This window comes from Aricia agestis, chromosome 9 (genome assembly GCF_905147365.1).
Source record: "Aricia agestis chromosome 9, ilAriAges1.1, whole genome shotgun sequence".
NCBI lineage: Eukaryota > Metazoa > Arthropoda > Insecta > Lepidoptera > Lycaenidae > Aricia > Aricia agestis.
In genome coordinates, this window is record NC_056414.1 from 5975713 (window position 1) to 6002793 (window position 27081).

Genomic DNA, 27081 nt, shown 5'->3' on the forward strand with positions numbered 1-27081 from the left:
TTGAAAAATTCTTTCGTTGTTAGATGGCTCATTTATCGAGGATTGAGGAAGGCTATGGACTATCATTTCCGGATTCCGGAGTGTTCCGGATAGGATATCTACAACTTTTTTGACAGATTCTCCATACTTTATCTGTCAAGTTAAGTGTTGGATAGCCTATCCGGCACTTATCAGGAAGTGGTGAAACAGGCCCTAACACTAATAGAAGCGAAAAAACATACGAAAATGTGGAAAAAAACCGGGGAAATTATTTGAAGGCGCTTACCTCGCGAACTACTGGATGAATTTTTAAGTTATTTGGCACAGAATATGTAGAGTAGACTATGACGTGAAGAAACATAGGCTATTTTTGGTGGAAAATGTACGGTTTCCGTAAAATTTTTCATTTATGCGGACGAAGCCGCGTGGAACTTCTAGTTACTTATGTTAGTAATCTCTATATTTCTTGGTTTGCGCCTGTGCAAAAATTACCACAATATTCAAAGGCAACTAAAAGTTCTCGTATGGTATAATAATTGTAGGAAACGAATATTTTACTGTACTATATTTTTTATGACGCTTGTATAATAATATTATACAAGCGTCATAAAAATTATTGTAACTAATTACTAAATATAATAAGTATATTATATTATATTTAGTAATTAGTAGTATTCTATATATGATGTAATTTGTATCGTGTACAATTACTATTTCTTCATAAAGATACTTCTTAGAAGGCTGTACTCAAACTTGTAAGTTGTAGATATAGATGATCGCGTTCATCTTATATCTTTAAACGAGCAATTCTTGTATATATATAATTGGAATCTCGGAATCGGCTCCAACGATTTTCATGAAATTTAGTATATAGGGGGTTTCGGGGGCGATAAATCGATCTAGCTAGGAATCATTTCTAGAAAATGTCATTTTCATCGGATACCGAGCAAAGCTCGGTCAAACAGCTAGTTTTTATTTAACCCTGAGAGAACCTTTATGTTGACGACTTAAGGATCACTCTCTATAAAAGTCTATAGTTAAACAATTATAAGAGTGAGGCCACATTACTCCGTTGCGTCGCGGTGCGTCGTAGGCCGTAGCGTCAAAGCTCTGTCGCTTTACTTACTGCCAGGAATTTGACTATAAAATATGTAAAAGGCGGCTCTACGTAATTTGGTCGGGTTATATCAAATTAATGCTAGTGGGATTCGGAATAGCCCGACCAAACACTGGCCTGTCTATAACTGAGTCTATATCTCTTATGATATTCCACATTGGATGCATAGCGTCGATGAAATGATGGCCAGGGTATAAAGTCAGTGGATTACGCTATCAGCGTCTTATGTATTGCGTTTTCGCTAGGTATATGTGGCATTATGCCTTTATGTACCTACTATCAGAGAAGTTGACTCATAGGCAGATGGCGGACTTATATAATTTGGTCGCTTTGTGACAAACCCAGCCGAGAGATCATATTGACATAATTCGACCAAATGATATAGGTCCATCAACTGTCTATATATGAATAAATTTCTTCGATTTAAACAAAGCAACGCACCGCAAAGCAACGTGGCTCCACACTAAGCCACACGTTTCAATATACGAATATCGTGTCTTTGTGAAGGTGACTAAGCTGTTGGCCAGCAGCCAGCTTAAGCCTTCAAGCAACAATATTACAAAACTGTAAGTCGTCTCTACGTCTCTATTAACCTAGGAATTAGTTTCATTTAGGTCTGTCAGTGTTTGTGTAAGTTACGAATAAGACCTAAATGTTAATCTCTGTATTGCTGTTATAGCGCAAACGAAAATAGTTTATCTGTAAATACTATCATAGTTACGGAGGAAAAGCCTGGTGACAAAGACAGAAAGCGAAGCCTCAATAGGATCACGATTTTACCTTTTAAGTTATGGATTATTGAACCCTAGTTAATGTTTATGATTAAATGCGTGGCCACAAAGGAAGATCTACTGACCGAGTGTGGTGGTCAGGCCAAAGCCCTCTAGACAGATTTCAGCTTTCGTATGTATAGCTATAATACCGTATAATTATATAGGTACTTATACTACAGTCAGTAGAAAACCTCGATACCACGATGCACGAATTCAGTAATTGTACTATACTTATCTAAACTAAACTAACTAAAGGTTGTCTGGCAGAAACTGCTGTAAGCAGTAAGACCGCCTGTTTTTATATAGTTTTCCTATATTGTGTTTTTAAGTTTAAGTTAAGTTTTATGTTGTATAAATAAAAAAAGACGTAGGAGAGCCATGCTTCGGCACGAATGGGCCGGCTCGACCGGAGAAATACCACGTTCTCATAGAAAACCGACGTGAAAAAACGCTTGCGCTATGTTTCGCCGAGTGAGTGAGTTTACCGGAGGCCCATTTCCCTACCCTATTCCCTTCCCTACCCATCCCTTCCCTACCCTCCCCTATTACCCTATTCCCTCTTAAAAGGCCGGCAACGCACCTGCAGCTCTTCTGATGCTGCGAGTCTCCATGGGCGACGGAAGTTGCTTTCCATTTGGTGACCCGTTCACTCGATTACCCCCTTATTTAAAAAAAAAAATCTATTCTAACCTTACATCCTTGATAATAGAGATCATCTCCAGTCCAAGATCCACGCAGTTCTTGGCGTGCTGTGTGGTGGGTTTGGGCACACCGCTGACACAGTAGTAGCAGTCGCCTAAGAACTTGATCCGTAGGACGTCGTGCTCCTGAAAATAAAGAAACCAAGATAATTATTGAGCAGCCTACTACTTATACACACCTAGTAGGGTCAATTCAGACTGCAACGCATCTTGTAAATCTGTTAAATCCATACAAAAGAAATACATCTACGGTTCGCGTTGTGGTCTGAATTGACAGTAAATATACTAAGTGAAGCGTTCTCTTCTCAAGAACGAAAAACCTACAAATACCTTTCCCTGTGATCTTCTCTATATCTTTGGCTTTCATCAAAACTATTCATTAGAGTCTAGACTGATGATAACATCAAGTAGGTACGAAAATTTAATGCTTTGACAATAGATGCCTATTCCATGCAAGAAATAATTAATATGCCATTTATATAGGCATTATATAGGCATAGGCATTTATAATTAATATGCAAGAAAAAAAAAACTGTTCAAATAACATACACGTTCTGTTTGTGTCATAAAGTTAATATACCTAGCGGAATATAGAAACAAAGGAGAAAGCGAGATGTCACTATCAGTAACACTGCGTGATAAAAAGAGACGTGTGACTGTGTGACAGCAGAACGTCTTTTTTTGACGTCCAATCGGCACTTATCGGCACGTTGACAATTTAATCTCATAGAATTCATGTTCCATCATGCTTATGTAAGTGTATACGTACAGTGTACACATAATATTTTTACACACAGATTTAAATTGATTTCGGTTTCCTTTGTCAGCTTGAGATTGTTGCTCTATTCAGCTAGGTACTCGTATATTAACTTTATTTCTCGCCGGTTAGTTCCCGAACCGGTGGTGGGCATCATGCTGAAAATATTTATTTTAAATTTATTCAGAAATAAAACAATTTTGATTCTGATTTTGATTTTATGGTTTGTACTGTTTCTACGTTAAAAAAAAAATCTGCAATTTGTTTTGTAGCGCAGAAACAGTACATTTTTTGGCGACGAAATTATCCTACGTTATTTTTTAAGCTAACAGTATCACCATTCACCATATTATTCAGTTACCTTATTTACCAGTTGCTCGTGTGCAAAGGTAACAGACAAACTCACTTTCGTACTTGTTATATTAAAATATGCACATATATGGTTGATGATGATATTGTTTGTTCAAAGACGTTCAAACCCGTATTCTTGTGAGCGAATGTGGTTTGCTAAGCCGATTCGGTGTCGGAACCTGTGCAGTGTGCACTGTTCACTCCGTTTAAATGAAATGGATATTGTGCACAAAGATTGTAAACTATTGCTGCATTTTAGAATTATTGTGGGTAGCTTATTGTGTTTTGCTACACCTTGTACGAGGGCTGCTATTTATGTATCCGGAATTAAAAAAAGAAACAAACATATATCATTTAATATGGTTTTATTGCTTTTCAAAATATTCGCCGCGATGATCGACACACTTTTGCATACGCTGGAACCAATTTTCATAGCACTTTTTCCATTCTGATTGAGGTATCTCCAAAACGTGCATTTTGAACGCATCAACAGCCTCTTCGCGGCTAGAAAAACGTTGACCACGTAATTTGTTCTTCGCGTATGGAAATAAAAAGAAATCGTTAGGTGCCAAATCAGGGCTGTACGGCGGATGACCAGTCAATTCGATCTTTTGACCCTCCAAAAACTGAGTTGTTTCAGCTGAGGTGTGACAGCTAGCATTGTCGTGATGTAATATGATTCTGCGTTGTCGGTTGTCCTTTCTTATTTCTTCAAAGACTTCTGGTAAACAAATGGTCGTATACCATTCAGAATTAACCGTTTTACGATTCTCTAATGGCACTGTAGCCACATGTCCATTAATTCCAAAAAAACAGGCGACCATTTGCTTCAAAGTACTTTTTGCACGAGTAACTTTTGTTGGTTTCGGCTCATCTTGGAACACCCACACCGTTGACTGTTGTTTAGTTTCGGGGTCATATGCATAGATCCAAGATTAATCACCTGTGTAGATATTATAAACGGCTTTTGACGTACCACGGTTGTATTTTTTTATCATTTTTTTGCACCAATCGACACGAGCCCGTTTTTGATCGATTGTCAAGTTGTGCGGAATCCAACGCGAACATATTTTTTTTACAGCCAAATGTTCGTGTAATATCTTATGTATGCTCGTCATACTTATGCCTAAGGACGCCTCTATCTCGCGATATGTAACATGACGATCACGCATTATTAGTTCCCGCACAGCATCTATATTTTGTGGGACAACAGCTGTTTTTGGGCGACCTTCTTTATTTTCATCCGTGAGCATAGACCGCCCACGATTAAACTCACTGTACCAGTGATAAACAGTGGTTTTTGATGGTGCTTCATCTCCAAAAGTTGCGGTGAGTTGAATAAAGCACTGTTGTTGATTTAGCCCACGCCGAAAATCGTAGTAAATCATTGCACGAAAATGTTCACGCGTTAAATCCATGGCAAATGAAGACACGCAATTTTCAAAATGACGCCACAATGGAAAAATAATTGACAGTCACATGAAACAAAATGTATTCTTCAACCAAAGAGTTCTATTTTCAAATGTTGTAATTACTTTTTAAATATTGTTCTTGTAAGTGGCCAGTTCCGGATACATAAATAGCAGCCCTCGTATAACACTATTATACAAGGTTTTTTTTTTTTTTTTAAATGAAATAAGGGGGCAAACGAGCAAACGGGTCACCTGATGGAAAGCAACTTCCGTCGCCCATGGACACTCGCAGCATCAAAAGAGCTGCAAGTGCGTTGCCGGCCTTTTAAGAGGGAATAAGGTAAGGGGAGGGTAAGGAAGGGAAGGGAATAGGCGAGAGTAGGTAAGGGAATAGGGTAGGGGATTGGGCCTCCGGTAAACTCACTCACTCGGCGAAACACAGCGCAAGCGTTGTTTCACGCCGGTTTTCTGTGAGAACGTGGTATTTCTCCAGTCGAGCCGGCCCATTCGTGCCGAAGCATGGCTTTCCCACGTATAAAACGGTGTAGCAAAACAAAGTGATAACACTTTAGGGTGTGTAATTTTTTATTTTTTTATTTTATAATTTATTTCAGGCATCTAGGCCCATAATACAAACACCCTGTATAGAGTTTACTGTGAAAGTAGCAGTAAGAAAGAGCAACTTTTTTTACTTTTGTATGGAAAAAAATACATGAAGCCGTAGCACTTGATCATATAAATCACAAAAATTAAAAAAGTCTTTCAGCACTGCTACCTTCACAGTGAACTCAATATAAGGGACACATACACAAGTCTAAGGTATCACTTTGTTTTATTACACTCTGTATAAACGCAAAAGTGTATGTCTGTCTGTTACGTCTTTAAGTTAAAATCGCTGAATCTATTTAGGTAAAATATGACGCAAAAATTCTTTCAGTCCTAGGAAAAGACGCAGCATATAGTTTTGGCAGCGGCTAAATATATTTAACTAGCTGTTGCCCGTGACTTCAGTTTATAGTTGTTCCCGTACGTCGATTGAATCGTTTACGCGCAAATCAGAAAAGTATATTGTGTGGGAACCGCACATTTTTCCGGGACATAAAACTATAATGTTCCGCGCGGTGTCGCCCGCGTAAATCAGATATTTCACAGACAAATTAGTTCACAAAAAATAGCCTATGATCCTTCACGTGGTCTACTTCTTATCTGTGCCAAATAACAGAAAAATTGCTATCTAAAACTGAAATAATTTTTCAAATCGGACCAGTAGTTCCTGAGATTAGCGCGTTCAAACAAACAAACAAACTCTTCCGCTTTATAATACTATTAGTAATATTAGTAATTAGTAATATTAGTAAATTAGTAATTAGTAATCTATAATATAAAAATGAGTCGCTGAATGTGTTGCTAAGCGTAAAACTCGAGAACGGCTGAACGGATTGGGCTAATTTTAGTCTTAAAATATTCGTAGAAGTCCAGGGAAGGTTTTTAAGTGACACGAAGTTCACCGGGACAGCTAGTATTAGATAATTATTTATAGTTGTTATGTTTCAGTTCAATAAGTTTGCGGGTACCATTGTGCTGTATATATGTCGCAGCCGACTGGTTTAAATAGCTGTTCAATCAAACAGCTAGCCCTTTGACTGAACAACGCCATTTAATCACACGGCTATACGTCGTTTAGCCGACTTGTTGACTACAACGTTCAACACTACAGCTGGACGACGCTTAGCCAACTGGTTTGTTTTTGTTTTGGCGGGGGGCTGCGCCCCCCGAGCCCCCCTTTTATTTAACGGCGGTCGCCGGCTGCTGCCGCAGCACGCTCGCTGCGCTCGCTCGGCTCCCTCTGAGTTGTGGTCTAAGTTCTAACCTAACCTAACCAACTTTTGGACTTTCTGGTGTTTGTTTTTGTTTTGACGGGGGGCTGTGCCCGCCGAACCCCTTTCGGGGGAGGCTGCGTCCATCCATTTCATAATCCCGTAATTTCTCCTCGAATATTTGTTGAAATTTTAATTCACTCGTATGTGCCTCCACAATTTTTGTCTCTTTAATAACACTTGTAACTTTTATTAACTACTTTCTTTCCGAAAAACAACCACAAACACTAACAAACACCTGCTAGTTGACGCCATATTGTAAATAAAACGCACTTAGCGCCGCAGCGGTGCGCGCTGAACTACTTCAATTAGACGGCGGCTTTTGAATCAGCTGTAGTGTTGAACATTTTGAGCGACTAAAATATTCAATATAAAAGCTAGACGTGTGATTGAATGGAGTTGTTCAGTCAAAGAGCTAGCTGTTTGATTGAACGGCTATTTAAACCAGTCGGCTGCGACATATACATTGTGAATTTCATCATTCCTGATAACTCTACGGGCTTCAAAATTTAAGATAGAGAGAGTGATTGTAAATACTACGAACACACTTGGGCAATACAAAATAATAGCCTTAAGTGACTAAATACACTAAGCCGAATTTCCGCGGCGGATGTTCGGTTTGATTCCGCCTGCAATGTATTATTACCGATGACACACCATGCCGAAATTCCGTCGCGTTATATTGTATGCGTTTGACATTGCTGACGCAATCATGCGGAATTTCCGCCGCGGAACTTCGGCATGGTGTTTTTAGACATCAGTTAGAACTTACTTTCTAACTTTGTTCCTAAAAAATGAGAATTAAAACTCAACACTAACGACGCGACACCATTATGACACATTATTGATATAGTAATCAAATTGAGTATGGGAGTCCTTAAATAACATCTTACTTATCATCACGTTTTAAGCTTTGAAAGGGATTTGATTAAACTGGCAACCAGGTTATGTTCTTTATTATGCATTTTAGTGAAAGTTTAGATCGTCTTCTCCAAATTAACAGTCACATGGCATTTACTCTGATTCGATATTGTTTATTCGTTCCAAAATTTACGTATGCTTTGCGGTGTTGTCAGCTCTGGAAGTTCCCAGAACTTCTCCATAGCTTAGATGACACCCTAAAGCATACGCTTTCCACAATTTTAAACATAAAATTTGATGAACGTTCCTGGACCCAAGCTACACTACCAGTAAGGTTCGGTGGCCTGGGAATACGAAAAACATCGGACACAGCTTTACCGGCTTTCTTGTCCTCGGTCCACGCAAATCGCGCAGTAATAGCCAAAATTTTAGAGCCCTCATCTTGCCCATTCGTCATTCCCTTTGCGGACGAGGCCAAGGATGCCTGGGACATTGCTAGTGCCGGCAGCGAGGTTCCCAAGAACACATCTTCCCAAAGGCTCTGGGACGAGCCCATCTGCGAACTGGTGCGTAATAAACTGTTTAACACGTCTACCAGCGCCGTAGAACGGGCTCGACTTTTGGCCGTGGAGAGGTGGGAGTCGGGAGCTTGGCTGCAGGCACTGCCATCTAAAAACACAGGAACATTGCTGGACCGTAATACATTCCGTCTTGCCACTGCCCTGCGTCTTGGTGTCCCCCATGTCGTCCCCCATCAGTGTGTTTGCGGCGCGCGCGTTGACAGCTATGGTCACCACGGGTTGTGCTGCTCGCGAAGTGCCGGACGCTTTTCACGGCATCACAACCTGAATGACCTCATTCGTCGGGCTCTTGTCACTGCCGGCGTGCCAGCGATACTGGAGCCCTCCGGTTTGGCGCGCGACGATGGCAAGAGACCCGATGGAATGACCCTGGTGCCCTGGAATGTGGGTCGGGCCCTTGTGTGGGACGCTACTTGTGTCGACACACTCGCCTCGTCCCATATTCAGAGCACCTCGAGCTGTGCGGGCGCAGCCGCAAACCAAGCAGAGAACCTCAAGCGGCGCAAATATGAGAACCTCAGCGGAGATCTTATAGTTGAACCGTTTGGGATGGAAACTCTAGGCGCATGGGGTCCGGGGGCACATAAGCTTTTTAGAGGAATATCTAAGAAGCTTGTTGAAGCCACCCGAGACCCCAGAGCTGGGAGCTACCTGGCACAGCGGATAGCAATTGCCATCCAACGTGGCAATGCTGTCAGCTTGCTGGGCACTCTGCCAGATGGGGACGACTTGGGCAAGTTTTTTTTTTATAGTTTTATATTTAAAGTTTGTATATATAATATATCTGTATATTTTAGATAGTATTTTAGTGTTTACAGAAATGAAATTGATTATAATATACATTTTTTGCAAATAAAACGAGTTCTCTTAGTATCTTCGGAACCATACTATACCTCAGTGCAAAATCTTGCGTTTTGGTAGCATATGCTTAGGATGCTTCTCATAAAACCAAAATCACCATATGTTTCCATATAAATTTCGAGGAGTTCCCTCGATTACTTCTGGTTCCCATCATCAAGTCCCCACTTTTGTAAAAATGGGACCAAATTGGAGTAAAACCTAATACAACAAAACAAAAATTTCGAAAATCGGTTCACAAACGGCGGAGTTGAACATACAAAAATAAAAAATAAAAAAATATCCACAGCCGAATATACAGGGTGTAACAAAAATAGGTGATAATACTTTAGGGTGTGTACGTGTTCCTTGTAGAGAGTTCACTGTGAAAGTAGCAGCGCTGAAAGACCAAATTTTTTTTGGTATTATCACTTATTTTTGTTACACACTGTATAACCTCCTCGTTTTTTGGAAGTCGGTTAAAAATGGCGGTTGACATATCATTCTCGAGTCAAATTGAACATCTACCGTCAACTGACGCGCTGATCAAATTAAACTAACTAACCGTGCTTCTAGCAACCCAATTGTTACTTGACAAGAGATTTAACAGGCGATTAGTTAATTTTAGTGTTGATCTGCCTTTCAGAAACCGGGTGATACTTACTAAAATCCTTTGCACTAAGGCCCACTTGCGCTAAGTTGCCCCTGGATTAAAGTTAACCCTGAGTTAAAATAAGTTAATTCTCCCGTATGAATTCTCCCGTTCCTTGTATTTGTGAAAGAAATGGATTATTGTTTTCACACAGGGTTAACATTAATCACTCTGACATTGGCGATTCACCAAGCAGCCATATTACTACAACTAGATTGTTAAACGTAAAGGCTATTTTTTATCACGGCAAACGGTATAGTTTGTATAACGAGATTGCAAGCAAAAATGTTTTTACTTAGACGTATTAAACGTTGTATAAGAGCCATGTTTCAATTGAAAAGTACTGATTCAATTCAATTCAATTCAATTCATTTATTTCAGATTTTCATCCATAGTGTTAGTTACAACAATATGTCCTTATTCTAGTGTTAGTAAAATATAAAAGAAATTGGAATTACATTACAAAATATTATTAAAAATTAAATATATGGGAACCGGGCTATTGGAGCATGGAGCTGCACCCAATGCTTCAACAACATGGAATCCCACCTGCTACCCAACACATTCAGGAGTCTGTTTGGACTGTTTTGCACACGCGACCAGAGCGAGGCACATCTCTTTCTAATAATTGTCTGAAAACAGTCTGTATGTGCCTCAGCGAACATAGATGAAGCGCTACAATAACGCGACAGACCAAACAGCATCCTGAATATGTTGTTGTACTGGACTTTGAGCGTACTATATGAGCGCTGCGTAAATCTGACCCATAGGCTACACGTGTAGAACGACTGACAATACGCTTTAAAGAGCGTTATTTTTGTGTCCCTGCTACATCGTGCGAACCTACGTGCCAGCATATTACCGCGCACACATAGCGCTCTACGCCCCTCTCTATGTCCTCCGTATCTGATAGAGAGGCGGTGACCCAGTGACCCAGATATTTAACTCGGTCGACTATTCTCAGCTGCACACCGCCAAGAGTCACAGGAGGTACACTTCTGCGACTCCTGTCAGCGCCTGCATTAAAAACCATAAATTTGCTTTTATTAGCGTTATACCTGAGCCCATGTTCCACCGCATACTCTTCACAGACACGGAGAAGCCTGCGTAACGCACTGATCGATGGGCTCAACAGCACCATATCGTCCGCATAACTTATATTATTGATACAGACGCCGTCAACGTGACATCCTATGTAGGTGCTGTTGAGCTCACCTATCAGCCGATTCATGTACAGGTTAAAGAGGCGGGGCGAGCTTATCCCCCCCTGTCTCGTCCCACACTCCAACCCGTACACCTCAGAAAACACTCCAGCCCATTTTACACTATTTTTCTGATGACCGTACCAGTACTGAAAGAGTCCAATCAGTTCCTTGGGCAGATTGGTTTCGTCGCCAAGTTTTTGCCACAATTTGTCATATGACATTAAATCGAATGCCTTCGACAGGTCCAGGAAGCAAGCGTATACCGGCGTTTTCCTGGATGTGTAGTACTGCACAGTCTGCTTAAGACAATAAATGGCACTTTCAGTGGACAGGCCCGGCTGGAACCCAAATTGAGAATCGTTTATATCTGTATGCAGTTCCAGCCTTTTGTCAAGCAGACTGTCCAGTACCTTGGCAGTCACAGTAGCCAGTGATATCGGCCTGTAATTGGACAGGTCGGAGGCATCCCCCGTCTTATTTTTTATAATAGGCACAACAACTGTAGACATCAACGTCTGCGGCAGATATTGATGACTCACACACAAATTAAAAAGCATAGCAAGTATTCGCGGCAAGTGCACCCCAGCATATCTCAAGTGCTCGACACTGAGACTATCGTGTCCCGGAGACTTGCCTCGACGCATTTTTTTAATAATAGAGGCAACCTCTTTAGCACTGAATCTAACCTTTACTTCCTCGTCGGCACTTGGGCCCCATAGCACTCCATTCCGCCGAGGAAGTAAAGAGGATATCTTGAAGCACTTTTGGAAAGCACTCGCTATTCCAGCAGGGTCACAAATACCAGCCACAGACATTGGAAGGCTCGGCTTAGGATTCAACTTACTGGTATTTTTCCAAAATTTTGAGAAATTTTTTTCAGAATGATTTTTAGCTATTATGTCCATTTTAATTTGTAATGCATTATCTTGACAGTATTTTAATTTAGCCTTAAAATATTTTCTAGATTCGCACATATTTTTATAAACAAAACCATGTCTAGGTTTGCCCAGGGAAACCCAGAATTGAAACCATAGACGAGCCTCCTTATGAGCACTACTTACATGTCTATTCCACCCTGTTACATAATTCAGTTTCCTAAGTTTTTTCTCCCTATAACTATTCTCAGCAGACTCGCTTAAGGTACATACAATACTACTGTAAAATCTGTCTAATATTAATCTGTGTTCAACGTTTGTACATATTTTGTCGGCACACATAGATAATTCAGCAGGAAAATCAATTAGTCTTAACCTATTATTACATAAATTATTATACTTTTTTATCTGATCACTATCTCTCTCACCCCATATTACTTTATTATTAATAAACGAGGGTGCCTCAATTTTGGTAATAAATTTGTTTATATTACACACTAATTTCAGCGGGAAGTGATCAGACCAAAAAACATTATACAATACAGAAATATCAACAATTGCGTCTCGAGCGGCACTAGTTACAATACAGTGATCGAGCCATCGCCTGCATCCGTGAGCTTCGCTCACAAATGTATAGGTGTCACTAGGTAACATATCCAAGTCAACGCAAGTCCACAGTTGTTCTGAACAGAAGTTAGAAAGTTCATGCGAAAACAACTCACCGGGGTGGGCGTTAAAGTCTCCAAGAACAAACACATATTCGCTGTTGCACGTGTCGATCAGAGCACTTATCTCACCTAGGCATTCCGCAAACAAGGGGAGGTTGTCGACGTCGTCCGTAGGCATATATACAGAAATCACTAACACTGAACTGTTGTTACTGAGATGAATTTTAATAGCACAGAGACGAACACTATGACAATCAACTATGGAAACATTGGGGAACGCCGACTTTCTCCACAGCAATGCCACACCTCCGTGTGGTCTGCCCCGTAGCACTCCACTGGATGTATCCACAGCAGATTTCCCATGAAATGCAAAGCTATGATGTATATTCCCGAGAAGAGGTATATCTTGCGGTAGTAGCCATGTTTCTTGTAGCGCCAAAATATCAGCTTCAACGCATAGGCCCTTCACACAGTCCATTGAGCGACTCACATTTTTACAATTAAAACTAATTATTGTAGTAGTGGTCATATCCATAAATTCTAATTATTGATTTTCTTGACTCCGAGTCTTCGATTAAAATCTATGAAGCGGCGAAAAGAAATTCCTTCCGGCCAAAAATCACTTTGCATAAACAAAGATACCTTGCTTCTGGGTACGAATACTTTATAGGCATTATATTCCTTTTCAACCTTCATATTCATTTTCTCCAACCTAACATCCATTTCAGATTTTTTTCGTATGTAACTATGAATATCATCTTCGGTTACATCCTTGGCAATGTGATAGATATATATAGGTATCATAGTGTCCGAGGCCTTGAAATTTACATTTGCTTCCACCAAAGCTTTGCCCTTAGTACCGATAAAACGATTCTTGTGTTTCTTTCTTTGTACCAAAGTCCAATTTTGATCCTTTAAAGTGTCTGCATACGACTTGACCATAATATTTTTATTACATTCATTACGGTTTTGTAATGTCGCGGGCGCCGGCGCGCGCGCTTCGCTTGTCGTGTGATTGGGTAAATACTCGGGCAGGTTGCCATCGGAAATCATATGGCGGTCGCTAACCGGTTCGGACGTTATCAGCTGTGCGGCCGATACATTCACGGCCGTTTCCAAGGTCGGGGCAACACCTGATTTGTTTTTCGCACTACCCTCAAGTAAGAACACTTTTTGTTGATTCCCGATATTGTCATCTTTTTGCATCTTTGGTGAATAATAGCTACCTGACATAGTTTTTACATCCCTATAATTATTCACTGGCGGCAATCCCATAGGACCACTATTACATTCTAAATCGTCAAATTTACTGGCCCCTCTCTTTGAGTTAATATATCCAGTAAAATTGTTATTTACTAAAGATGATTCCATTATGCTCTTAAGATCGTTTTGAAGCAATTCCAACTCCTTTTTTGTTGCATAGATATCAGCAAATCTATTTATCTCCTCTCGCACCAACACTTGGTTTTTGAGTATCTGCGTAACATCCACATGGTCGAACAAGACGGGTGGGAGTTTTTGTAAATCTCTCGCCACAAATATCGGTAGGTTCTCAGGATCGTATTCTTTTAAAGTAGAAATGACATCATCAATTTCACGACTCTTTTTTCCATCGCGCCTACGAGATTTCATAGTTTTCGACAACGACTCGTACAGCAGCCGTTTTGCGTTGCTTATGTCACTTTCCGAAAAGGCAGTTACACAAATACGACTAATGCTTTCTTCATCCATTATGTCGATTTTATTGCAGATAAAAGCAAGCACTTCGTTAATCACTATGTTGCACGTAGAACATTTCACTAGATTAGACATTTTAACATAGTTTATGTCACTCCGCGCGTACAATCCGACCAGTCGCTTACGCTGTCGGCGGTAGACTGATAGCTGTCAACCATATTTTAAACAATACCAACTTCTCACATTTCCATCTTTATATATACATGAGGTTGCATTATTTGTAAAACGTAATTTACATCTCTACCCACGACTGTCAAATAATGTAATAAGAAATAGACGCCACGGTGACAAACTATGTGTACATACCTGTAGAAAAGAGATAATGGCAAAGAGTGTTTTCTGCATGGGCCCGAAAATTTACAATAAAATTCCAAAGAGTATTAGTGATACTAATGTAAATATTTTTAAAAAGAAATTGAAAAAATTGTTACTTACCAAATGCTATTACTTTATAAATGATTTTTTATCTGATGACCACTATAATGTACTTTAGAATTTTAATGAATTGGATTTGACTGATAGATTTGTGATATCAATATAATTATTAACTTATTTTTAAATTTTATTGTTTTGAAAGTACGTATTTTTTATTTTTATTTTATTATTAAAATGGATTTGACTGATAGATTTGTGATATTATTAATTTATTGACTTACTTTTAAATTTTTATTGTTTTAATAGTATTTTTTATTTAATGAATTTGACTGATAGAGCTGTGACATTAATTATTTACTTATTTTAAAATGTTATTCTTTTGATAAATTTTGTAACTAATTAGCACTTAAGATATAAAAATTTGCATGCTTTTAGCAGAATATGTGTTCTCTAATATTTAATGCTAAGATCAATTTGTTACCATATTCTAGCAAATAAAATTATGATTATGATTAGAATAAAAAATCAAGTCATAATCATCGCGTTTACGCCTTATAAACATACATTTTTTAACAATCTTCTGAAAAAGATTATAGTTATGGAGCCCTAGAACAATTTTTTTTATTACTATCAAGATATTTTTTGTGAGTAGCTTCATTTTTATTTGCAAAAAATCTCGAAAGTTGTATCATAGTAAAATTTTACTATGGTGGTATGGTAATTAGCTAACAGAGATAGAAAGGATTTCATACTTTGACTTGATGGTCCTAAAATGTGAATTATTTTATTTGTAGGACAATGTTACTCTTAAATTAAATGACTATTAATCTATCAATATACAAAAAATCAGCTCGTTAGGGTTCCGTTATAGGGTTCTGTAATCAACAAAACTTGGTTGACTACTGAACCCTAAAATGGAACCCTAACAAGCAGATTTTCTGGTATATTGATAGGGTAATAGTTGAATAATTTAAGAGTAACATTGTCCTACAAATAGAACAATCCATATTTTAGGACCATCAAGTCAAAGTATGAAATCCTTTCTATCTCTGTTAGCTACCACTTTCAAGATTTTTCGCAGATAAAAATGGTGTTCGTCTCATCAAAATGAAACCACACACAAAAAGTTGGCTTGATAGTAATCAAAAAAAAATTTGTTCTAGAGCTCCCGTACTATTTGAGATACTAGATAAGTCAAAATTCGTGTGTCGCTCGGTAAGGTACGTTTTTATGCGATAAATTTTTGTGATTTCTTTATTTAAATTTCTAATAAAGTATAGAATGTAAAAAACAAACCAACAAAATAGGTCATTATATTATAGCTCTTCACTTTCTCTTCTTTTATGAACACAATAAAACCTTGTGACAACATATTTACCATGTGTATCTTTTTATTACACTATTTATACCTTGTTGGATTTTTATTATGACACGTTTTCATTATTATTTCTTTCTTATGTAACCTTTTATACTCATCATAATATTGTTGTATGTTAATTCCATTGTCATTGATAGGAAATCAATATTAATTTTCTTTTATATGTTTAAGAGAAACCTACGTGGGATTTCTAATTTGCAAGGTATTATTGTTTTGTTATAACTGTTACTGCGATAAAAATCATTCAAATCAGATAAGAGAAGCTTATGTTTCGATTAAGTTAAGTGTTGCATAATAATTTGAAATTAAGAAATTAATAATAAACTAATCATAAAGTGCGTCACACTATTTTCATGTGGTGTAGACCACCACGTGACATAGGATGCTGACATTGTCATGGTTCATCAAAGTACTTTATATCCTAAAGGCGTTAAAATAAAGTACATTTTTACTTACTTCAGAAGCCTCGTCGAACCTCCCGAACAGTTCGTTCAGTAGCTCCACCATCCTCATCGGAGACAGCGTGGTAGAGATCTTGGTGTAGTTCACCACGTCAGCGTATAGGATGCTTACATTGTCATGCTCCTCTACGTAGAGTTGACTAGAAAAAAAATCGCAAAAAAAAATAATTCCGTACAGGTGACACCTGAAAATATATTTCAGGTGTCGCCTGTATGGGCAGACTTCATCTCGTTTTAAGATTCGTCAAAACTCAAAATGCTAGTTTCTTGGCAATACTTTGGTTAAGCAATAATTTAAAACTCATAATTGAACGTCTTAATTTTTTAAGAAAAAAAAAACCACACCTGAAGGATTTCATGTTATGTCCGTGTCTCTGTGATCGAATGTCCAAGAACATGTTCCTGATGTCCTGTCTCACTCTAGACACGATGTGCTCCGGTAGTATACTCAACATGAGACGCTCCTAAAATTCAATTCAAAGTTAATTAAAATGAGATTGAAATTTTCTTACGAATTCAATCAGTTTATATGTTATGATTGGGAATTTGGATTACTTTAGATTGTAAACTTTAATTAAATGTAATCTTCGAATACACAGGCGAAACCTCAACCTACTTATAGTTTGAATAATAGATAATTATAATAATATGTAAGTCTAGATTCATCATCATAACTCCAAACAAATATATCAGTATCTCACTTTTAGTAATATGCAAGTGCGGCTTATTCTCGTAGCCATAAGTTTCTCTTTCTGTCTATGCCATAATGTTAATATACCTAGCGAAATTATAGAGCAACAATCTCGAGCTGTCAAACGAAACCGAAATTGGTTTCATCTGTGTGTAAAAATATGTGTACGTATACACTTACACAAGCATGATTGAACATGATTTCTATGAGATTAAATTGTCAACACTCAACGTGCGGCACATGCCGACTGGACGTCAAAAAAAACCGGCCAAGTGCGAGTCGGACTCGCGCACCGAGGGTTCCGACAGCTTAAAGGTATTATAGACCTGAGTATTTGGTATGAATTTCAATTTAATACCTCTACGCGTTTATGAGGAAATGGGTAGTAAGTTTAAAATTATTAAAAAAAAATATATTATGTGATGTAACTAAAAATTTATGGTTTTCGTAATTTTTCCTTTATCTATGCTATAAGACGTTGCTTCGTACCAAATTTCAAGATTCTGAGTTCACGGGAAGCACCCTGTAGGTTTTGATTCCCTTGCAAGTGTCGAAAATTTGCGGCATAAACGGCTGTATCTTTTGATTGCGTTGGCTTAGAAGTTTGATTTTTTCACAGCTTCAAGGGACAGTAGACCTGAGTAATTGATATAAATTTCAGCTTCATACCTCCACGCGTTCCTGAGAAAAAGGGTCTTGACAGACGGACGGACGGACAGACGGACAACAAAGTGATCCTATAAGGGTTCCGTTTTTTCCTTTTGAGGTACGGAACCCTAAAAAGAGTGCTGTTGTCATGTATCACACGCCTCTTTTTACCACGCAGTGTTACTGATACTGACATCTCGCTTGCTTTGTTTCTCTATTCCGCTAGGTATATTAACTTTGTGGTCTATGCGTAACTCGTAAGTTTGATATAATATTTGTCTTATTACAATCGGTACATTAATATTATATAATTGTGATAGTTTTTTAACTTTAAGACTTTATTCACTAGATGACGCCCGCAACTCCGTTCCACCAAAATTCGTTTGTCGCGGGAACGGTACATTTTTCCGTACCTCTTCAAGCCAAACCGATGAATAAATGCTGAAATTTATAGTTAGTATGATCATTGGTCGTATAGAGATAATTAGAGTTTCGGGAACGGACATAGGGTAACTTTCTATCACAGAAAAATGTACGATTCCCGCGCGTTAAGCTAATTTTGGCGTAGCAGAGTTGCAGGAGTCATCTAGTAATATAATAAATACGAAAGTGTGCCTGTCTGTCTCTACAACTAAATAAATTACCCACCTCCTGGTCTTTAACAAACTTCAGTCTAAGCGTGCTCTCGACGCAAGCTCGACGGTCCAAAAACGACCGTCGCGTGACAATCTCGTTCATCAGACGAAAATATATCCCCATGAGGTTCACTCCCAGAAGATATATCACGTCGCATGTTACCTACAACAGGTGAATAGATAAAGTATTACAATTTCGATGGATATTACAGGTATGATTAGAGAAGTTGATTATGTCCAAGATTGTTGACTGCTATTTGGTACCACGTTATTTGGTCGGGTTATGTCAAATCAATGTTAGTTATGACGCTTGATATAAATAACGTAGCCCGCTACTTCCCTAAACCAATGTCTCTGATTTATTTTAACATGTAAAATGCAATCATCATAATAATTTTGAAAATATAATGATATGATTAATATCATTATATTTCCAGAATTATTATGATGATTGCATGTAAAACAATCATATTATTAAGAAAATATTTTTTCTATAAAAAAATTTAAAAAATTGCTAATCTCAGAAAAAAAAGTCGACTGAATAACGTAGAGCCTCCGCAAAAGTTGGCGTAGAGGCTCTACGAAAAATGCGTCTCTAGTTGTGATAATATTGTCAATGCTTCAAATCATCACTTTCAAAATTGGATCTTAAATCAATCTTATCACTTAACTAGAAGTGGAAGACATCATTTTTATTTCTATACACTTTTTTGTTGTATGAATTTAAGTAGACGTTGATGGATGGTTGCGTAAGTCCGCATATAAACTATTTTATAATATAGTTTGTACATTGTACAAAATTTTCGACATACGACATATTATTATACAAGTACTCAAAAGTATAATTTTATACTTGCATATACTTATAACAGTGTTAATCTTTGTTCCATTTACCTATTTAGTCTCCATCTATTGATATTATCAGAACCACTACAAATAGGTAATTGTTTAGTTTTAGATAGACAGCTGTATAGAAATCGATTGCGGATTGTCTATATTTATTTAGGATCCATTTTAGCAACGACACTATATCAATATTTGGTTTTATTCAGACATAGATATTCACAATAAAATTAATTCAAAATTATTTTAGAGAACCACAAAACAGTTATTATCAATGTTACGAAAGGATAGTTGGTTTTTCTTTTATAAATTTCTGTAAAAATAAACTTTTCTATATTTTATTAACTTTAAAAGTTACAATTAATTGATGTTAATTCATACTTAAGATAAAATTGTCCTGCCATTTAAAGTTTAAAATTTAAAAGAAAATCCCGAAACTTGTAGGTAATTTTTGTGTTTCCATTATTTGACGTTTGGGGATTTTTATTTCGTCGGGGGGAAGATCTTTTCTTTCAGAACATGAATTTTTTCTTAGAAAATTCCTTCGGTGAAAAAGATAATTGGAGGTCAAAGGTCGGGAAATCAGTTTTCGTGTCCCCGGTGGTTGCTTTTGAAGATTTTCTTCGAATTGATGCAGTGCGTGACGACCACGGTTAGTTGAACAAATATTTTCTTAGAAAAGATTGTTTTATGAAATTTAGTTTGTAGACTTTTTATATTAATTTTTCAAGCCCCTTAAGAGCATCGGTGATCGCGACAACAATAGAATACAATAGCATTTCCTGGAAACTGTGATCGAACACAAGTGTTAAAATTTTTGTATTTTTAGAGAAGTTGATTCCTTCGCAGATGGAGTACCTATACTAATTAAGCCCGGCTGCACATTATCCTAATTTGCGATCTGAAAAATTCGGACACTCACACTGCACACATATTGACACGTCAGAATTCTGATAGTAATGCGGGGTCCAAAACAAATTGTATAAACAGAGTGCGTTCCGTCGGGGCGTCCGAATTTTTCTGATCAGAAATTCGGATTAAGTGCAGCCGTTGTTCGCGTTACGTCAAATCCATCCGATGGATCACAGCTCATATTATTGAATAAAGCCGCGCCAACCCACCGTAGCGCACGGGGAGACTACGCACGTGCGTCAAGCTTCGCTTTGTAAGAAAATATATTATGTGAATGTGTCCACTGCAACCCACAGACACGCTACGCACGAATTGACTCACGTAGCTTGCAATATGGTGCACACGTAGCTCAACGCTGGCCACGCTACGCATGCTGTGCACGGGATACACGGAAGCGTGTACATAGTATTCAAAACTGTGCTGCGCTACAGTTGTAAGTTGTACCATCGAGGAAGTTGATTGTTATGCAATTGACAGACCAACGTTATTTGGTCGAATATGTCAATTCAATGTTAATTGTGATCTGTCAGCTGGGTTTGACGTAACGCAACCAAACTACTTAGGTCCCCGATTTGCATAGGAATCAACTTCTCTGATAGTACATAGTCGTGGCCGTGTGCATAGCGTGTGCTGCAGTGGAAACATTCACCCACGCGCCGCGTGGCCGTGCACAGCGTGCGCCGCGGTGGAATGGCGGCTTAATTGACATATTAAGCCGACCAAATAACGTAGGTCCGTGCCTAGGATTCAATTTATTCGATGAGTCAATTTAGTTTTGACCTACGCTATATTTTGTCTCTTTTATTCGAACCCAATTAATGTTTTGGTATCTTATACAAATCAAGTAACAGTGAAATTTTCAAGAACAAGTTAATTAATGTTATAATACAATAAAACCGGCCAAGTGCGAGTTGGACTCGCCCATGAAGGGTTCCGCAGCAGCAATAAGGTTTACTTTTATGAAATTAGGAGGTTTTTGATTTATTTTCATATTATTTCAGTTGATTTAATGAAAGTTAAATTAAAGTTTACCATTTATGACGTATTAAAAAAAAACTACTGCCTATATCTCGTTCAAACTAATTTTCGTTGGTAGTTTTTGTAGTAATGTACATCATATATTTTTTTAGATTTATCGTGCCCCTACTTTAGAAGTTAGAGGGGGGGGGGGTGGGGGGACGGACACACATTTTACCACTTTGGAAGAGTGTCTCTCGGAAACTATTCAGGTTAGAAAAAAATGATTTTAGAAACCTCAATATGATTTTCGAAGACCTATCCATAGATACCCCACACGCATAGGTTAGATGAAAAAAAATAATAATTTCAGTTGTATCTATGGGGACCCCTAATTTTTTTAATAATTTTTCCATTTTTGTATCAAATTCTTAAAGCGGTTTACAGACTACATCTATTTACCAAGTTTCAATAGTATAGCTCTTTCGGAGAAAAGTGGCTGTGACATACGGACAGACAGACAGACAGACAGACATGACGAATCTATAAGGGTTCCGTTTTTTGCCATTTGGCTACGGAACCCTAAAAAGCTACATTAGGCTCTTATAGAACGCCAAAGGAAATAAGTACGAGTATAGATAGTTTTTTTTTTGTTTCGATGCAGTCGGGTAAAAAACAAATACATGCATTCGTAGGTCAATGTTAGTTGCAACCGTGAACGATAAAGGATTAAATCAGATAAAAATCACAAAATCATGCATTTCCTAATTATTATTCCGATAAAATATTGTAGGATTATCAAAATTTGTGATAAGGTGTTTGATACTTTTCTGCTACGTGACCATGAAGGGAGGATTGGATAGAATTCGCTCTGCCTAATTACTAATAGGGATGATGATAAGGTCAAAGATTAGCTATTTTTTAAAATAAAATAAAGACAGTGATAAAAAATAATTTAATTATTCCCAAAATTTCAGCTTCTTATAACATATGTATTTTTCTTGATATGAGCCTTCAAAGTCATGTCGATTTTTTTTTTCAAAAAATTCTTGAATTTTTGTATAGGTCTCTTGGATATCATTGCTAAGCTACGGCAACGCCGCGGGTCGGTTGACGGCGGAAACTCGTGACCGCTTTTCTCATATGATTCTCATACAAGTCACTGCACTTTTTTGGTAATTGTTTATATTTTTAGCACAATAAAAAGTAATGAGCCAAATTACTATTAAGTTTGGATTTCGGAATGTTTCCACAGACTTTTTCCGCGGAAAATCTGTATCGAAAGCTATATTTACTTAAATATACACGATCATAAAATATTCTTTCAAATTCATTGAATATGATTTTTTACTGTGTATTTATTTATTTGTAAGATCATCTTATTAGTTACCCATTACTTATTACTAATAACAGGTTGTTTACGTAATTAAAAATTATAAGGCGCAAACAAGGCAATCATGTTCATGAGGTCTTCGAAATCCATGATGATGGAGAACGAATCATCCGTTTAAAAGTAATACCACAGACGAGTAGGTAATCGACTGTACGACGTGAAAGTGGACCTATGTATTAATTGGAAAATTAATTAACAGTTGAATAATGTAAACAAATATATTTTCAGCAACTATTCAATCGTACAAGCAAAATAAACATGGAAAATTAAGATATTGTATTCAGCAGCTTAGGCGTTAAGGGCAGACAGACACACTTTTGCAATATAATATTATTAGTAACTTAGTAATATCAGTAATTAGTATATTAGTATGATAATAGTATAAATGCAAAAGTGAATATTGAAGGAATAAGTATTGTTCTGAAATATTGAACCGACAATAATTTTATTTGTTACTAGCTGTTGCCCGCGACTTCGTCCGCGTTAGTATAGTAGATCACGTCAAGTATTATTTATTGTACAAAAATATTCAATGTACAGAACTGACTTTCCTACGATTTTATTATATATAGATGTTCCGCGCGGCTTCGCTTGCGTAATTTAGGAATTTCACGCGACCGTACATTTTTCCGCAAAAAAATAGCCTATGTCCCTTAACGTGGTCTAGTCTTCGAGTTTGCCAAATAACATAAAAATTTCTCCAGTAGTTCTTAAGAATCTTAAGATAATAAGCAATTTCATATAATTTCCCCTGTTTTTTCCACATTTTCCTCTATTTCTTCGTTTCTATTAGTCTTAGCGTGATAAAATATAGCCTATAGCCTTCCTCGATAAATGGGCTATCTAACACTGAAATAATTTTCCAAATCGGACCAGTAGTTCCTGAGATTAGCGCGTTCAAACAAACAAACAAACAAACTCTGCAGAATTATAATATTAGTATAGATTTTTTATTATATCGTTTTTTAAATTACAATATATTATTATACATAAAGAAACAATGATATTAAAAATAACTTGCACGTGATATTTTAGAAATATTCATGCTAGATTTAGATTTAAGCATGATTAATAATCCGCATGTTGATTTCGATACATTTCCCAATTCCGTCTCAGAAACGAATAACACGTTAATTCACAGTTCGAAAGACTGGGAATTTTTGCACCCTACAACACAACAGTACCTCGTACCGCCCATATTTTCCTATTTCAGAGCATTTTTTAACGTTTTCAACGTGTTTTCATTTTAACTAGTAAACCGTATTTCAGAGCTGATCGCACTCTGACACCCACGTGTTGCCTAACGGCCGTTCCCAATATTTGATCTATCTCTGGTTTTGCCCTACTAGAGATAGGAATAGCTCACATTAGACATTAGAGACATATATTTTATGTCAATTGTGAGCTATTCCTATCTCTAGTAGGGCAAAACCAGAGATAGATCAAATATTGGGAATGGCCGTAAATCTGCCACTCGCCGCGCCACTAGAGATATCCAAGAGGCCTATACCTATCGATCGATAAGTTATGCAATTTATGACATTTTTTTTATGAGACCACTTTCACAAACGCATTATTTAACATAGCTATCGAACTAGGTACAAACTAGCTATGCGTGACGTCACAGTTAGCTGACATTTTGTATGGAGCGTTTTGGGAAGGTCTATTTTATGTGAGCTTTGAATTGTGATATCTTGGAGAGTTTTTAAGCTATCAGAGTCATTTTTCCACCAATATTTCTATTTTTAAATGGTCCTTTACTTATCAACAAGAAAAAAAAATCGACATGCCTATTGTACCTACTGGACTTTTCCTCTTGTCGTTTTTGTATGGATGTGATGAAAGTTTAATTATACTTAGTATATAGATACATGCATGGTTGCATACAAATCAAATGCGTTGAAGCGTATTTTCAATCGATGAATTAGATCGAAATAATCGCAACGTATGGCCTAAAATGCTACGAAATATTTACCTAATTAATGATTAGGAGTTAGTAATAAAATAGATCTAACCCTTACCACCACCTCGATTTGCGGGTCCCCGACATACGTGAAGAAGGTGAACACCAATGTGTATACTACACTGACGATCACACCCAGTAGTATCGCCAGAAAGTTGTTCCGGATGGGCAGGAATATGTATACGGAGACCAGAGCCATCGTGGGGTAAGCTGGCCTGAGCGACATGCCTTCGACTGAGCTGTAGATGGTTATGGCTATGTCTAAAAAAAAAGAAATTAACGTGCTAAAAATGTTTATTGGCTGAGGGTGGACCTATATGTCCCGGCCCTCCTACAGCAGGGCAAGGACATTATCCTTCCTATGCTACTGAAAATATTCAGAGCAAGTTTTGCGTGGGGCTACATCCCATTGGCATGGACAAAGGTAAGGGTGTCCTACATACCCAAAAGTGGGGACAGAGACAAAGCTCTACCAAAGTCATACAGACCAATTAGCCTCACTTCTTTCATGCTTAAAACAATGGAGAAGGTGGTCAACCTACATATAAGGGACACCTATCTCACTAAAATGCCGCTGCAAGAACGACAACATGCCTACCAAAAAAGCAAATCTACCGAGACGGCCCTAATGGATTTGGTAGATCGGATTGATAGAGCAATTGAAGATAAAGAGATTGCGTTATGTGTCTTCCTCGATATTGAAGGCGCATTCGACAACACTTCAACCAGCTCTATCACAAATGGCCTGGCTTCAAAGAATATAGATCCAACAACTAGGAAATGGATCAAAGCCACGCTCGACAATAGGGTAGCCTCATCGACTTTTATGGACCTGACACTCAAAATCAGGCTGACACAAGGTTGCCCACAAGGAGGTGTCCTGTCACCCCTGGAATGGTCCCTGGTAGTGGATGAGCTACTAAGGGAACTGAACCTCATAGGTTGGTAGGCCAGGACGTCAGCGTAACCTTGAGCGTAGTAACGCTCAAGGGTACGCTGACGACCTGGCGATTATGGTGGTGGGAAAATGCGCATCGGTGGTCGCTGGGTTGATGCAGTCAGCACTAAGAGTCGTCGAGGATTGGTGCCAAAGGGTCAAGCTAACAGTAAACGCTGATAAGACGGTCTTGATACCTTTCACCAAAAAGAGGAAGTTGGAGGGACTAAGACCCCCAACACTCTTCGGGAAAACTATTAAGTTTGCGGGTGATGTCAAATATCTAGGAGTAATCCAAGGAAAATATATTGGTGATCTGCAGGACAGGCTCAGCCTAGTGCAGGCGTCAAAGTTATATAATATGTGTAAAATCTGTTATTTATTGTCTTCGTAAGTTCATATACAACTGTATTGTACTTCTAGGTTATATTATAACTACACATTGTAACAGATGCTAAAAGTTTTAAATAAAGATTATTATTATTATTAATCCTAGACAAAGGACTCACTTGGAATAAGCACATCGAGTATATTACGAAAAAGGCTAGATGTGCTCTGGGTTCCTGTTGGTAGCTTGTCAGCTCTAAATGGGGTATTCGGCCGAAGGCAATGCTATGGCTATATACAGCCGTAGTGAGACCGATTACCACATATGGCTGCGCAGTGTGGCATAAAAAGGCTGAACAAGTAAACTGTAATAAAAGACTAAACAGCGTACAGAGACTGGCATGTCTAATAATCACGAGTGCACTCTCGTCAACACCCACCGCTTCCCTCGAGGCCCTGATCAACTTAACTCCGCTTCCTCTGCTTGTTCAGATGGAGGCCAAAAAGGTAGCTCTCAGGGCCAGGACGGCGGGTAGGACGAATTGGGTCTCCACCCCGTTTCGACAGCTGGAACAGTCTCTCAGTGAATCACCTATCATGGCCATGCCATCAGATGCCATGATCAAGGTGTATAGCTTTTCGAAGCAGTACTAGGTTTTTATACCTTCCAGGGAGGACTGGGAAAGAAAAATCCCAATCGATGTCCGCCTAGCGACATAGTTTGGTTCACGGATGGATCAAGGAAAGACAACCGTGCGGGAGCCGGATTCTACGGGGGCAGGCCACCAAAAGGCAAATACGCCTGTTTGGGGGAGTTTGCGACCGTGTTTCAGGCTGAAGTCTTCGCTATCCTCGGTTGTTCACTAGAAAGCCTGGAGATGGCCCTAGTTAATAAAAACGTTTTTATCTTCTCCGATAGTCAAGCTGCACTTAAAGCACTGACTGCCGCAGAAGTCTCGTCCAAATTAGTTCTGGAATCCGTTGAGACGCTAAACATGCTAGGAAGGAACAACAAAATCCGCCTAGTATGGGTCCCGGGCCACAGCAACGTCCCCGGCAATGAAACCGCTGACGAACTGGCTAGGCTTGGGGCCGAGAGTCTCATATATGGTCCAGAACCAGTCTGTGGTATAACTCCCAGTACCACAAAGCAAGTGCTCAAGGAATGGGGTCACAGA

At 38.3% G+C, this 27081-nt stretch overlaps 1 protein-coding gene across 1 annotated transcript in view; it reads right to left on the reverse strand.

Annotated features, from left to right (window-relative positions):
* LOC121730310 (adenylate cyclase type 2-like) overlaps nucleotides 1–27081 on the reverse strand; it is a 45905-nt gene that overhangs the window by 10042 nt on the left and 8782 nt on the right. The window contains exons 5-9 of the mRNA XM_042119295.1: nucleotides 24698–24900; nucleotides 18585–18734; nucleotides 16943–17061; nucleotides 16593–16737; nucleotides 2560–2696 (exon numbers count right to left, since the gene is read on the reverse strand). Of these exons, the coding sequence (XP_041975229.1) occupies nucleotides 2560–2696; nucleotides 16593–16737; nucleotides 16943–17061; nucleotides 18585–18734; nucleotides 24698–24900 (754 nt within the window). The remainder of the gene's footprint in view (nucleotides 1–2559; nucleotides 2697–16592; nucleotides 16738–16942; nucleotides 17062–18584; nucleotides 18735–24697; nucleotides 24901–27081) is intronic.